General features: G+C 39.6%; 1 protein-coding gene across 1 annotated transcript in view; it reads left to right on the forward strand.

Moving 5' to 3' along the window:
* The first annotated feature begins 6482 nt into the window (after positions 1 to 6482).
* The window catches only part of SMPD3 (sphingomyelin phosphodiesterase 3), a 31248-nt gene continuing 21927 nt past the window's right edge, over positions 6483 to 15803 (forward strand). The window contains exon 1 of the mRNA XM_044659414.1: positions 6483 to 7805. Coding sequence (XP_044515349.1) covers positions 6483 to 7805 — 1323 coding nt within the window. The remainder of the gene's footprint in view (positions 7806 to 15803) is intronic.

The following is a 15803-nucleotide window of genomic DNA, read 5'->3' on the forward strand; positions in this document are numbered from 1 at the left end:
TTAGAGTTAGTCATTCTTTGAATGTTTGGTACAGTTTACTTATGAATCTATCTGGTGAGCCTTTTTGTTAGGGAGTTCTTTGATCTGTCCAATTTCTTTTTCTAATATGTGGTTGTTTAAGTATTCTATTTCCTCTTTTGTTAATCTTGGTAATTTATATTTTTGAAAGTATTCAGTTATTTCACTTTTCAGATTTATTGGCACGTAGTTGAGCAAAATAACTGCCAAAATTGCTTTAATTTCGTCTTCATTGATAGTGATTTCATCTTTTTTCATTTTTGATACTGATAATTTTGTTCTTTTTTTAATCAAGTTAACTAATGATTTATTTTTTCATAAAACAAAATCCTATTTTATTTAGTGATTTTCTTACTTTCCATTTTATTCATCTCTGTTAGTTTTCAGGATTTCCAATTTGATGTTTAATTGAAGATTTTTAATTTGTTCTTTTTCTAGTTTTTTTAATTGCATGCCCAATTTATTGATCTGTTTTTTCTCTATTTTATTGATGTAAGTATTTATAGATATAAATTTCCCCCTACATACCACTTTGGATACATCTCATAAATTTTGATATGTTGTCTTCTCATTATGAAATTACTAATCATTTCTATGATTTGTTCTTTGACCTAATCATTCCTTAGGATAAGATTATTTAGTTTTTATTTTAGTTTTTCTTTCTGCCATCCTTCAATGAGAGCATTTTATTGCATTATGGTCTGAAATTCTGCTTTTCTACTTTTGGGTGTGAGGTTTTTATGTGGTCAGTTTTTGTGAAGGTGCCAGGTACTGCTGAGAAAAAAAGTGTATTATTCCTTTCTATCCTCATTTAGTTTTCTCCAGAGGTCTATTATAACAATTTTTTCTAAAGTTCTATTTACTTCTTTAACTTCTTTCTCATTTATTTTTTGGTTGGATTTATCTACTTCTGAGAGGGGAACATTGAGGTCCCCTATTAGTAACACTTTACTATATATTTTCTCCTATAACTCATGTGACTTTTTCTTTAAGAATATGGATACTATGCCATTTGGCGTATATGTGTTTAATGTTGTTATTTCATTTAATGTTGTTATTTCATTATCTATGGTTCCTTTTATCATGATATACTTTCCTTCCTTATCTCTTTTGATTAGATCAGTTTTTATTTTTGCTTTGTCTGAAATCATGATTGCTACCCCAGACTTTTTTACTTTAGCTGAGGAATAGTAGATTCTGCTCCAACCTCTTTTATTCTGTGTTTTAAATCTGTTTCTTGTAGACAGCATACTATGGGGCTCTGGTTTTTAATCCATTCTGCTATCCTTTTCTGTTTTATGAGTGAGCCCATCTCATTCACATTCATAGTTTTGATTACTAATTATGTGTTTATCTTCTCATTTTCCCCGTTTATTCTTCTCTCTCTCTCTCTCTCTCTCTCTCTCTCTCTCTCTCTCTCTCTCTCTCTTTTAGACTTTTCCTATTCACAGATGTTTTGTTTTGTTTTCAATGACTGCATTGCCCAATTCAACCTCCCTTTTGTCCATCCCCCAACTTATTCTCCCTACCCTCCTACTTCCCTTTATGGTAAGGTAAGTTTCTATAGTTGACTAAATGTGGGAGTAATTTCTCAATTTGAACTAATTCTGATGAGAGTAAGGTTCAATCACAGCCACACCCCATCTTCTCCTCTACTGTACTAGCACTTATCTGCCTCTACATGAGAGGTAGTTTACCCCCATCTATCTCTCCTTTTCACTTCTCCCCATGTGTACATCTTCCTCATCCCTTTTTTTATAAGCACATATGATTAAGCTTCCTTTCTTCTTTCCATGTATACTCCTTTTCATTGCTCTAATAGTGATAACGTTCTTAAGTATCTTAGGTATTTTAGGTATCTTGTATACTTTAAGTGTATACTTTATACTTGTATACTTTAACCATTCTCAAGTATCATAGATATCTTAATTATTTCAATTATTACCGTTCCAGGCATAAATGTACTCAATTCAACTTACCAAAACCACAAGTTTTCACTTTTCCTTTTTTATGCTTCTCTTGAGTGTCAAATTTGCTCATCAAATTTTCTTTTCAGCTCTGGCTTTCTGATCAGGAAAATCTGAAATTACTCTATTTTCTAAATGTCAATTTTTTTCCCTGGAGGATTTTTCTCAGTCTTGCTGGATCGTAATCCTAGGTTGTCTTCCTAGATCCCTTGCATTTTAGAATATCATCTTTCATGCCTTCTGGTCCTTTAATGTAAGTCCTATGTAATCCTAATGGTGGCTCCTTGATATTTGAATCATCTCCTTTTGGAAACTCGTAGTACTTTTTCCTTGGTCTGAGAGTTCTGAAATTTGGCTAAAATAGTCTTGGGGTATTTTATTTTGGAGCCTCTTTCAGGAGGTGATTAGTGGATTCTCAATTTATATTTTTCACTATTGGCAGAGGATATTATGGCAGTTTTACATAATGATTTCTTTTAATATGATGTCCAGGCTCTTCTTTTGATTGTGGTTTTCAGGTATTATGATGATTCATAGATAACCTCTCTTGGATCTATTTTCCAGATCCAACATTTTTCCAGCAAGATACTTTAGATTTTCTTCTTTTTTTTTTCATTTTTTAATTTTGCCTTATTGTTTCCTGAAGTCTTATAGTTTCATTCGCTTCTATTTGTCCAATTCTAATTTTTAGAAAATTAATTTCTTCCTTGAATTTTTGTGTTTCCTTTTCCATTTGGTCAATCAGACACTTTAAAGAATTGTTTTCTTTAGTGTTTTTTTTTTTTTTTGCCCATTTCATTTGGTCCATTCTATTCCTTAGAGAATTGTTTCCTTCAAGGTATTTTGTGCCTCTCTTTTCTTTTGATCTATTCTAGTTTTTAGGGAGTTGGTTTCTTCAGTGAATTTTTCTCAGCTGTTGATCTCTGTCAAATATCTTGGTTTTTTCAAACTTCTTTTCATGTTTTTCAGGTGGTTCTTTCAAGGACTGACATCCTTTCACACTTTCCTCTGAAGCTTCCCACTTCCTTTTTGGCATTGTTGTCCTCTTTTGGGTCCATATTTTGGTCTTTCCTGTCACTAAAGTAATTTTCTAAGGTTAGAGTTGTTTGGGTATGGTGAGGGGGGAGTTGATGTCCCTATTTGTTAGTATTCTTTCTCTCTTCAAATAATCATATATATCAATCTGTTTATATTCTATATTATATGGTGTCCCCAACTATTATGGTGTCCCCCACCATAATAGTTTCAGCTTCATGGAGACAGGGATTGTTTTTCCTTTCCTGTCTATGTATTCCTAGCACTTACTATAGTCTCTGACATATAGAAAACATTTAATAAATGCTTGTTAGATTGAAAAAAATGTGGAACAGCACAGGAACAAAATAGATCCCTGGAGGACTCTGCTAGTGACCCATCTCCCACCTCCAAACTGACGTTGACCCATTCCTGACTACTCTTTGTGTTCTAAGCATTTCTAGTTCTAAGCCCACCAAACTGCACTGACATCTAGTCTGTATCTGTCTTGTCCATAAGACAAGTACGGGCAGCCTGAAGAGATGACATGACAGAGTGAGTAGAGCTGGCTATGGAACCAGAAAGGTCTGTTCTGAAGACCCATCTCTGATGCACACTGTATGACTGTGAGCAAATCATTCTTAACTTCTTAATGGCACAGCTAACTCTGCAAGACTGTAAGTTTTACATTTTGGGGTTTGCAGCAGTCGGGGAGTTTCCCTACTGGGAATTCCATCTATCAATGGAATCTAGTACTCCAAAAATACAGAATGACCACTGCCAAATTCTTTTTTTTTTTAAACCCTTAACTTCTGTGTATTGGCTCCTAGGTGGAAAAGTGGTAAGGGTGGGCAATGGGGGTCAAGTGACTTGCCCAGGGTCACACAACTGGGAAGTATCTGAGGCCAGATTTGAACCTAGGACCTCCCATCTCTAGGCCTGACTCTCAATCCACTGAGCTACCCAACTGCCCCCTCCACTGCCAAATTCTTGCAGAAATCTAGGTGTATTGTGTCATATTATAGCAGCTAGACACATATATTGATTTAAGTTTTGCAAAATACTTTACATTTTTATTTCCCTTTAAGCCTTGCAAGCCTGTTGTACAGATGAGAAAGCTGAAGATCAGAAGTTAGGTGATTTGCTCATTATGTCACAGTTTTTTAAGGATGAAGTATAAAATTTGAACCCAGATCTCTTCAAAGTCTAACTCTTCGCTGTGCCATGCTGACTCTAAAACATGCCCCATATCTCTAAGTCCTGTCAAAGAAGGAAATGGTCTGTCTGTCATGGTCTGTTCTGGATGAAGCCATGCTAGTATTTAGTGATAACTACTTCCTTTTCTAAGTGCTTACAAATCAGCCTTTTAATACTGCATGTCCTTGAATTCTGCCAGGAAAGTTTGGCCTATAGATTGTATCACTGTCTTCCTTGTTTTGAAAATCAGAAAAAAAAAATTGGCCCTTCTCCAATTCTGCAGCATCTCTCATTCTATAAGATCTTTCTAAGAATCATTGATGACTCAGAAATCACAGATCCAGAACGGGGGAAGCTTGGCTAGGCAGCAATCTGTCTGAAAATGATCTTGGGGCATTAGTGGACAGCAGGCTTCATACAAGTCAGCAGCGTGATGTGATAGCCAAGAAAGCGAATGTAGTCCCAGGTGCAGCAAGAAAGGCATAGCTTCTAGGAATAAGAAGGCAATAGTCCCTGAATTAGCACACTTCTGGCATATTATATTTAACCCTTGGCTCCCCAGTCTAAGAAAGGTATTGGAAAGTTGGAGAGCATCCAGGGAAGAACAGCCAGAAAGACAGAAGGTTTTGAAACTATGTCATGTGGATCAGTCATGGAATGGGTCACCTTTCCTTTTAACTTAAAATATTATTCCATCTCCATTATTCAAACCTAGATCTTCTGAGTCACTTTTGTACTCTTATGGAGTGAGGAGTAATGGGGCAAGGAACACATCTGATTAGGAAATTTCCTTTCAAACTGTCCAATACCATCCCTTGTTCGGGTTGTAGTTCCTGCCAGAAAGTCATTGAATCTAGAGAGGTAGGGGTGGGAGTAGAAGCTAGTTTAATAGGCTTCTCATTTCGGACCTGCTCTGCCATGTTGCCCTGGAACCTTCCTTGAATTTCTTGGAACTTGGCTGACATGACCAATATTAATGATATCACTAAAACATAATCACTAATATCACTGATTCCAAATAACTAAATACGTATTTACTTAGTATAGAAATAACTCACCATTTTAACATCTCAGAATGTATTACAGTGTGTCCTCCTCATGAATGTACCACTAATCTGCTCATCCAAGAACTCTTTGTCTTTTTATAATCAATTAAAAATTCAGGGAGGTGGCATAATATAGTATGAAATGAGTCAAGCTTCGGAGTCAAGATCTGAATTCAAATCCTAATTTTGCTTCTTATTCCCTGTATGACTTTCAGCAAGCTATTTTTCCTCTTTCGACCTCAGATTCTTTCCCTTTGAAAGAAGGGAATTATACACTAGGTCAGTGATTCCCAAAGTGGGTGCCACCGCCCCCTGGTGGGTGCTGCAATCCAGGGTGGCGGTGATGGCCACAGGTGCATTTATCTTTCCTATTAATTGCTATTAAATTTTTTTTAATTAATTCCCAGGGGGCTAAGTAATATTTTTTCTGGAAAGGGGGCAGTAGGCCAAAAAAGTTTGGGAACCACTGCACTAGGTGAACCTCTAAGTTTCCATCTCAGTCTAAATGATCCTTGTTTAAGTGACAGGATATTATATGCAAAGTTGCTTTAAAGCAAACCAGAAAGCTAGCAGATATCACATGATTAAGCTATTCTTGCTGAGAATGGAGAGAATGGAAAATAAATGATTTGACTGTGACATTTCCATCAGATTTTGGGGCCCACAAAAAAAACACAGAACTCACAAGTGTCCATCTCGAGAGCCCGCATCTCATCAGAGTGAATATTTTTAGCAAGTGGGACTTGGAAGTTGTTTTTTTTTCCTCTTTGAAGTGGACCAGTGAATGAATAGAAATTAAAAAGAAGCCTTGATAAGCCAAAGTCCATTAAGAAATGCTCAGGCAATCGATTAAATGCAGACTTTTAAAACTACATTTTTAAAAGCTCACTGCTTTTTCTGTGTGGCTCTTCAGACAGCTACTTAATAAACATTAAGAACAAAATTCATTTTTTTATCTCCGCAGCTCTCCTCCAGGCCATCTCCCCAGCACAGTATGGCCCCCTGCAGTGAACAATGACTGACCTTGGAGGATTAGGCAGGCCCAGAGAACGGAGCATTAGACCCCCTTTCTACGGTCGGGTTGCCCATCTTCCCTTCTGGAGGTGACGACTTTCCTCCGCGAATCCGGCACTGAGGACCCTTTTCCCCGCCCGCCCCACCTCCGCACGTCAGCCTGGACCGCTCATCGTCTTGGACACCATGTAGTAGGGCTCCAACAGGTCGTGACAACTGAGTTGCAATGGTTTTACACACTTCCCCATTTCCCTGCTGCTGTCTGTCCATTCTGCATCGCCTTTCCTGGGCTCTGATCTGCCCGTTTTATTGGCTTATGGACAGACTCATAGCCTCCTGGTTGCCAGTCACCAATGAAAAGGGCCAGAAGTGGTCTCTGTGCTGGTTCATCCGCATCATCTTCACCACCCCCATTTACCTGGGCCTCTGCACTCTGTCCATACCCAGCGCCATCTTCGGGTTCCTTCTGTGGAACCCTCTGCAGTTATGTAGGCAGCCGTACATCTACTCGAGGCTAGAAGACAAGAGCCAGGCGGGCGGGGCCATCCTCCTCAATGAATGGAAGGCCACGGGTCCCGGGAAGAGTTTCTGCTTTGGCACGGCCAACGTCTGCCTCCTCCCCGAATGCATGGCCAGAGTGAACAATCTTTCCAACACGCAAGACCGGGCCAAAGAAATCGGGCAGAGAATCCGAAATGGGGCCAGCAGACCCCAGATCAAAATCTACATAGACTCTCCCACAAACACCTCCATCAGCGCGGCGAGCTTCAGCAGCCTGGCCTCCCCCCAGGGCGGCGACGGCCCCAACAAGACCGTCCACGCGGGCATCAAGAGGACCACGTCCATGGAGTACAAGGGCGACAACGGGAGTCCCAACAACAGCGAAGAGAACAGAAACCCCAAGACGGGCGGCGGCGGCGACTTTCACGAAGGCGAAGACAACGCCTGCATCATCCGCATCGGCGGAGAGGACGGGGGCCAGCTGTCTGACCCCGAGGCCGACGGAGGCGGCGACTGCCCGGCCGAGACGCCGCTGGAGAACAAGGCCGAGGGCCAGAAGGGCCAAACGCCCAACCACAAGTCCAAGGAAGGGGACGCCGGAAGCCTGGACAGCTACACGGCTTCCAGAGAGTCGCTGGTGAAAGTGCGCATCGGGGAGAGCGCGGCGGACCAAAGTTCTGTGAACAACAAATTGCTCCAAAAGACTTCCGTGCTCAAGAAGACCTCTCTGAGAAAAAAGAAGCATACGGACGAGATCTTCGACCACGAGATCTCCGCCTTCTTCCCCGCCAACTTGGACTTCTTGTGCTTGCAGGAAGTATTTGACAAAAGAGCAGCGGGGAAGTTGAAAGACCAGCTCCACCAATACTTCGAATACATTCTGTACGACGTCGGGGTCTACGGCTGCTGCTGCTCCTGTCCCTGTAAGATCCTCAACAGCGGCCTCCTTTTTGCCAGCCGCTACCCAGTGATGGATGCTGTCTACCACTGTTACCCCAACGGAGGAGGGACCGATGCCTTTTCTTCAAAGGGAGCCTTGTTTGTGAAGGTAAGGATCGCGCCCCCTTCTGGTGCTCTCCTTTGGGAAAGAAACAGCCCTGTTTCCCCCTGTCCGGGGGGAGCAGGGGACTGACCCCCCCCCCCCCACTGGCTGACAAGTCCTTCCCCTCCTCTGTCATTTCTCTTGGCCCAACATTCTGAGATCCTACAGTTGTCTTCCATGGGATGCCCAGGACGTTATACAAATGATTGTCCATAATCTCTGTTGGGATTATAATCTGGGGGAATAATTGGGAATTGGAAAACATAATAACTGAGAAATCTTTAGCCATGATGCCATTGCAAATCAGTGAAAAGGCGAATAGCAAGCTAGTTCTTGTGAATGGAGAATACTCTTCCATAACTAGAGCCTGAGTTTAAATGAGGATTGATATGGAGAGCTAATTCAGATTAAAGGTGGTACATTTGATAGATTGGAATTTCAGAGGCCTTAAAGTCCATTAAAGTTTCCCCATTAATTTGGTCCTTAATTGATGTGTTTCATTAGGCTTGTACTTCCCCAACTGCTTTCTAAAACAGGCACACACATCATTATATGGCTGCTATGGGGGAGGTTCTGCCTACTACAATGCGGCTTCGCTTCAGCAGTCATTAATTGAAATTAATAATTATTTCTTTTCATTTAAATGCAATTGGGGGAATTTTTAGGCCATAATAATTTGGCTGTTATGTATTATCTTTTCCCTAAACATGAAAAGTTTGTTACCCCCTCTGCCCACTACTTTTCCAAAGTGGAATTTAAGTGTTTCCATCTTCTCAAAAGAATATTTTTGCTGTTTATTGTGTAATCAGATTTTTTATGCCAGAAGTTGAATTGTTTTATTAATAATTATTATTATTTACTCTTCATTCTTTAAATTTTCATCATTAATTTTTAAATTTCTTTAGAGTTACAAAGCACTCTGCCTACATTTTCTCATTCAGTTCTCAAAAATAGCCCTGCAAATAGAGAAAGAAGTATCCCTGCCATTTTGTAGGTGAGGAAACTGAGGCTGACAGGTTTCATGACCTGCTCACTATCGCAATGATTTGGGAAGCAGGGCCAAGACTAGAACCCAGGTCATAAGATCCGAAATCCACTTTTTACTACACCATGCTTCTCCTAAGTTACTGGTCTTTTGCTACAATAATAGTTGCCATTTATATAGTACTTTGTATATCATATGAGAGCCCTTTAGGTAATTATCTCATTTGATCTTCACAACCACCTTTAGAATTAGGAACTTGGGGGGGGGGGGGGTTCCTCACTTTACAGAGGGAAATATGAGAGTCAGAGACATTGATCATGGCCATGCAGCTAATAAGTGTCTGGGTCAAGATTCAAGCCCAGGTCTCTCCTCCCACCAAGCTTCTATCACTTTCCACCTTGTCACACTCTGGCATCTTCCCCATGAAAGTTTTTGTTTGCTTCCACTCCTTCCACACATTTATTTTAAGCAAGAAAGGGACAGCTTCTAATCTCTGAATTCTAGAGATGACTAAACTGAGATCCAGCAAGAGATTATCATTCCATTTAAAAATCTCTTTAGAATTACAAAGCACTTTGCCTACACTTTCTCATTCAGTTCTCTATTAAAATAGCCCTGCAAACAGAGCCAAAGCAGAGGGCTAGGAATCAAATGACTTGGGTTACCAGTCTAGCTCTTCAACTGGCTAAACATAAGACCTCGCACAAGTCATTTACCTCTCTATTTCTCTGTTTCTCCATCTGTAAAATTAAAGGAGGCTCACTTTTCTTGATACACGTTCAGCTGCTTGAAGGCAGTGACTATTCCACCATCCTCTTTGGATGGTAGTGAGAAGCAACATGGCAAATAGCTAGAAGGCTGGCCTTAGAGTCGGGAATTACAAATTGTCACTAGAGGGAGATGAGAACACGGCACCGTATAGGTGTTTTCTGCCTTCATCAAAGGCTACTGGAGGTCCTTCCTGAACACACACACACACACTCGTGATTCTATTAATTTTTAGAAGACACAATGCTAGAATCAGTAACAAGAATTTTGTTCTTCCCTCCTCAAATACCTATCATCGTCTTCCCTTCAGGACACTCATCGGCTTGCTGAAACATTTCATCCGTGTTTCCAGTAAAGCCTAGAGTTCAGCATTTTGTGTGTAGCTCTTCCTGGTTCATGGAAGGCCTGGGTGTCCCCGTACCCCTCTTGCTTAGCCCGATAACTGTGTGGAAGTTCTGAACACATGACGCCACTGGACAGGGCAACAAAGGAAAAAATGGGGGCTCTTCCTTCAGACAGCTGACATCCCTCTGAATTTGTACATTCTCTGTTGTGAGGTCCTGCGCTTTTCACACAGAGTATAATGTGGTGAAACCAAATTAATTCCTGTTATAACAAGATCTACTCCATCTATTTTTGCCCACCATTTGTCAGCATTTAACAGATTATATTTTGGTCGTGGCTGCCAGAATTACTTTCCCATAAAAGCAGCATTTCTTATGTAAGGCTTAGAATGGAGAGTGCCCCATGAACTTGCATTCAATTCCATTAAAAAAAAAAGAGAGAGAGCTTTCAGGGCCTGGAAGACCCAGAAATCGAAGAGTTTGTCACTTCACTTCAGCATCATCAGGTCACAGCACAGATCGTGTCAGGAATCATTTGAAAAACATTTTGTCCTCTTCCCACCTGAGATTAATTCTTCAACTCTTTGGTATTTCTCTTATGGAGCAATTGTTTGTGGATCCTAAAAGCCTCACCCCAGCCCTGAGTGGCCATATTTTTTCAACCAACATGAATTAAATGCCTCTGATGTGTAAAACCCAATGGAATTGCTCATTGGCTATGGGAGGGGGGTGAGAGGAGGGGAGGGAAAGGACATGATTCATATAACTATGGAAAAATACTCTGTTAATTAATTAAACTTTAAAAATTAAATTAAATTAATGCCTATGATGTGTGCTAGGCACTAGAGATACAGAGACAAAAACAAACCTGTCCCCGTCCTCAAAGAGCTTACAGTTTCATTAAGGAAAACCAAGAGTTCCACATCCCTAGAAGTCCTTTTCACAGCCAACTCCCCTAGAACTTTTAAAATATGATTGTTCCCAAACAGCAAACTTTCCCCTGACTTTTTAAAGTATTTCATATTATATAAGTTTTACTTACACTAAGTTATACGGTATATGTGTTTTATAGTCTATATGGTATCGTATGTATGTATAGCATACATATGTTTAGATGTAGTTTTATAGTTACTTATACTAAGTTATTTATAGTATACATAGTTAGTAGACGTAGTTACTTATACTAAGAACTAGTCATTCTTGACTTTCACAACCAAATCAAGAAGCAGGATTTGTAAGTAACCTCAAAAACAAAACGTTTCATTTCCCTTCTGAGGCAGACCCTGGAGGACTCCAATGACACAAATGCACTTGGGCATCTAGATTCCAAGTGCTCCTAAAAAACAAAGCATTCTTTGTTTGGGGTATCTAAGTGATCCAGACCCAGAGAGAGGAGGTCTTGGGTTCAAATCTGGCCTCAGACACTTCCTAGCTGTGTGACCCTGGGCAAGTCACTTAACCCCCATTGCCTGACCCTTACCACTCCTCTGCCTTGGAACCAGTTCTTAATATTGATTCTAAGACAGAAGGTAAGGATTGTTGTTTTTTTTTAATACCTTTCTGAAATTTTACTTTAAAAATAAATGCTCAGGCCCTTCCCAGCTTACACATTCTAGGGCCATTTCTTTTTCCTAGATTCTTTTTGATGAATAATAATATATAATTTCAGAGGATACAGGAACAAGGGCATTAAGCAGCACAGGCTCCATCCCTCAATCTACTAAAATCCTGCAATTTTATGACAGAAACATTTTCTCCATAAAAACAACAATAGCTAAGGATTTTCACAACTATTCTTAAGAATCAGAAGAATTTTGAAGTATTTAAATTTCTAAGAGAAAGAAAAGTGAAGGAGAAGTAGGAAGGAGAGACAACCAGAGGAGACCATTTTCTAGGAGTTTGGCTGTAAGGGGAAGGAAAGAGAAGTATCATAACTTTAAGAGGCATGGTAGGGTCTGCTGACAAGTTAAGGATGGAAAAGTTCTGAGAATGTTTATAGGCAGCAAGGAAGGTGCCAGGGAAAGAGGATTTTAAAACTAGTGGGAAAGAGGGATGACTAAAGGCTCATGCACCTAGAACAGCCAGCAAGGAGTATAGAGGATCAATGTGTGAGGAGAGGAATTGTTGCCAGGGAAACTCCTAGATTGAGTCAAAAGAAGAAAGAAGAAAAAATGATGATGGTGAAGGGGATTTGAGGTGTAGAATTGGGAAGAAGAAGGAACATAACATTGCTTCTGTAACGTCCTAAGCTTATCCTGCAATGATGTATGCTATATTTGTCTTCATTTTATCCCCTAACTAGTCTATAAGATTCAAGATGAAAAATAATGTCTCATTTAAGCTTTCAATCTCCCCCATAACTCCTGGGCCCAGCACAGGTCTTTGCATATTATTGGTTGATAAATGTGTGCTAAATGGAAAAAAAAAAAAAAGATTTTGTAGCTCTATTTTTGCTAAAAGTTTGCTTTAAATGGACTCAGTCTGATATCTGATAGTTTCTAATGGAACTCATGATTATGATTATTAGTTTTTATTTAATTATGTTTTAGATCCACAATGGAAAATACAGTTGCCTTTGTCACATGAAGAGATTGAAATTCATTTTCATAACCCAGTACTTTTCCCATTATGCTTGACACAGGGGCAGAGAACTATTTTCCACTGAGGAAAGTTCCCTGAGTCATGAAAGAAAATTTATCAATGGCCACATTAAAGTAAAAAAAAAAAATGTCCCATTTCATATTTTAGTGGTTTTTGAGGGGGCAAGACATCCTGAGAAAGAGAAAAACCTAAAAACATTTGGCTCATTTATTTTTTAAATGAAAAATAATAAACATAAAAGCTTTTAATTAACATAATGATCCCCCATACAATAAATAATAGAATGATAGTCAATTAACAGAAAGACAAAGGTGGGAGGCAGAAAAAAGACAGTAGGAAAGCCAAGACCTCCACTCAGAAAGGGAAAGAAATAATACCAAGAATTAAATATTGAGAGAAACTTTTTTGAAGCAATATCTCCATCTTGTGGCCTTTTATGCCACATTACAAAGAATTTTTTTAACCATGTTGTTCTCACAACTATAGACAAATGCATATGATATGCCCATGACCCACGGGAATATAGATCTGTGGAATAATTTTTTTTTTAATTTTAAACCCTTAACTTCTGTGTATTGACTTATAGGTGGAAGAGTGGTAAGGGTAGGCAATGGGGGTCAAGTGACTTGCCCAGGGTCACACAGCTGGGAAGTGTCTGAGGCCGGATTTGAACCTGGGACCTCCCATCTCTAGGCCTGACTCTCAATCCACTGAGCTACCCAGCTGCCCCACTGTGGAATAATTTTTAATCGTTTTGTTCTCACAACTATAGTCAAAAGCATATGCTATTCCCAGGGCCCGTGGAATTAAGCTGAAGGTCAGACCTGGCTGTTTCTACCCTTGGGAGGGTAAATTGTTCATGCTAGTTCATGCATGTTTCCCATGTCAGTTCCTTATGCCCATCCTTTGTGTGCTTGTCTGCACTGAAGAAAGATGACGAGAAAGGAATGACAAAGGATGGGTGTAATGAAAGCCAAACTGTACTGGAGAAGAAAGAAAAAGATGGCATTCAGCATGGTTTCGGCAGCATTCTTTTGCAGCTGGAAGGAAATTAGAAAGATTAGCAAAAACAATCTTAAGCAAATCACTTACAATTTGGCTACTGTGCAGGAAGGCCAATTATCAGCTATATTGTGGATGGAAAATTTCTTGGAATATTTGCAAACTGAATCCCAAATAAATTGATCCAATTTCTGTCTTAATTAAAATTCCATCTCCCTAGCCATGATCGCATCTGACAGTCAAGTCAACAAGCATTTATCATGTGCCTTCTACATGCCAGACACTACGCTAAGCACTGATACAAAGAAAGACAAAACCCAGTCCCTGTCCTATCAGTGGCTCACCCTGTGAGAGAGGAGACAACCTGCAAACACCTCTGTATGAACAAGATGTAATCAAGATAGATTGGGGTAAGCTCAGAGGACCAGGAAAGGCTTCTTGAAGAAAGTGGAATTTTATCTGAGACTTGAAGAAGGCAAGCGAAGAGGCAGAGATGAGAAGAAAATATTCTAGGCATGAGGGACGAACAGTGAAAACGCCTGTAGTAAACAAAACCAATACAACCAATGTTAGAAGGAAAGCAGAAAGTCGAGGAAAAAAATTTACAGCAAAGATATCTGATAAATGTTTCATTTCTCAAATATATAAAGAGCTGAGTTGAATTTCTAAAAACATAAATCACTCTCCAACTGATAAATAGTCAAAGTATATGAACAGGGGGCAGCTGGATAGCTCAGTGGATTGAGAGTCAGGCCTAGAGACGGGAGGTCCTGGGTTCAAATCCGGCCTCAGCCACTTCCCAGCTGTGTGACCCTGGGCAAGTCACTTGACCCCCATTGCCCACCCTTACCACTCTTCCACCAAGGAGCCAATACACAAAAGTTATAGGTTTAAAAAAAATCCAACAAAGTATATGAACAGGCAGTTCTCAAACAAAGAAATCAAAGCTATCCATAGTCATATGAAGAAATGCTCTAACTCCCTCTTGATTAGAGAAATGCAAATTAAAACAACTCACACTCATCAGATTGGCTAATATGAAGGAAAAGGAAAATGGAGGAAATGTAGAAAAACTGGGATCCTAATGTATTGTGGAGTTGTGATCTGATCCAACCATTCAGGAGGGCAACTTGGAACTGTGCCTAAAGGGCTATAAAACTGAACATACCTTAAATCCAATAATACTACTACTAGGTTTATATCCCAAAAAGATTTTTTTAAAGGAAAAGGACTTGTTCGTACAAAAATATTTAGAGCAGCTCTTTTCATGACAGCAAAGAATTGGAAATATCCATCAATTGTGGAATGGCTGAACAAGTTATAGTATATGATTGTAAAGGAATACTATTTTGCTTGTAAGAAATAACAAGCAGGATATTTCAGAAAAACCTTGGAGGACTTACATTAACTAATGCAAAGTGAAGTGAGCAGACCGAGAAGAACATTGTACACAGTAACAGCAATATTGTTTGACAATTGTGGATGACTTAGCTATCGTCAACAATATAGTGATCCAAGACAATCACAAGGACTCATGATGAAAAAATGCCATCTGCCTCCAGAGAAAGAATTGATGGAGTCGGAATGCAGAAAAAACATACTATTTTTCACTTTCTTCCTTTTTTTTATTCAAGTTCTCTTCCACAAAATGACTAATATGGAAATGTTTTATATGATTGCAAATGTAAAATCCATATCATATTTCTTACCATCTCAGGGAGGGAGAAAGGGAGAGAATTTGGAAATCAAAATTTTAAAAAAATGGATTGTCTTATGCAAGGAACATCATAGAGGCCAGCATCACTGTATCAAAGAGTATGCATGGGAATAAAAGCGTAAGAATACTGGAAAGGTAAGAAGATGGCAGGCTATGAAGAGCTTTCAAGGCCAGGTTCATTCAGACTAATTTATACTACTGTCATCATTCTGTCTAGATTTTTTCTTATGCATGATTGGATATCATTTTCTCATTCACTCAAAACCCCTTAGGGTCTCTTTATCAGGGAGAATTTGAGAGGAAAATTCCATAAAGGAGGAATCAGCAAGAGTCTGAGGAAGAAGGTACTGAGAGTCAGGAGGAGCAGAGGGCAGGAAGTAGAGACTGGAGATGACCATACTCTCCATTAATGCGACCCTGAGTTGCATTAGGAGAGGCAGAGTATCCAGAACTCATTGTGTTCTGCCTCCAAACCATACCTGGAGCATTGTATTTCATTCTGGGTCTCACATTTTAGAGGATATCCAGAGAGGAAGGAAGGAAGGAAGGAAGGAAGGAAGGAAGGAAGGAAGGAAGGAAGGAAGGAA

This window comes from Gracilinanus agilis, chromosome 2, assembly GCF_016433145.1.
Source record: "Gracilinanus agilis isolate LMUSP501 chromosome 2, AgileGrace, whole genome shotgun sequence".
Lineage (NCBI taxonomy): Eukaryota > Metazoa > Chordata > Mammalia > Didelphimorphia > Didelphidae > Gracilinanus > Gracilinanus agilis.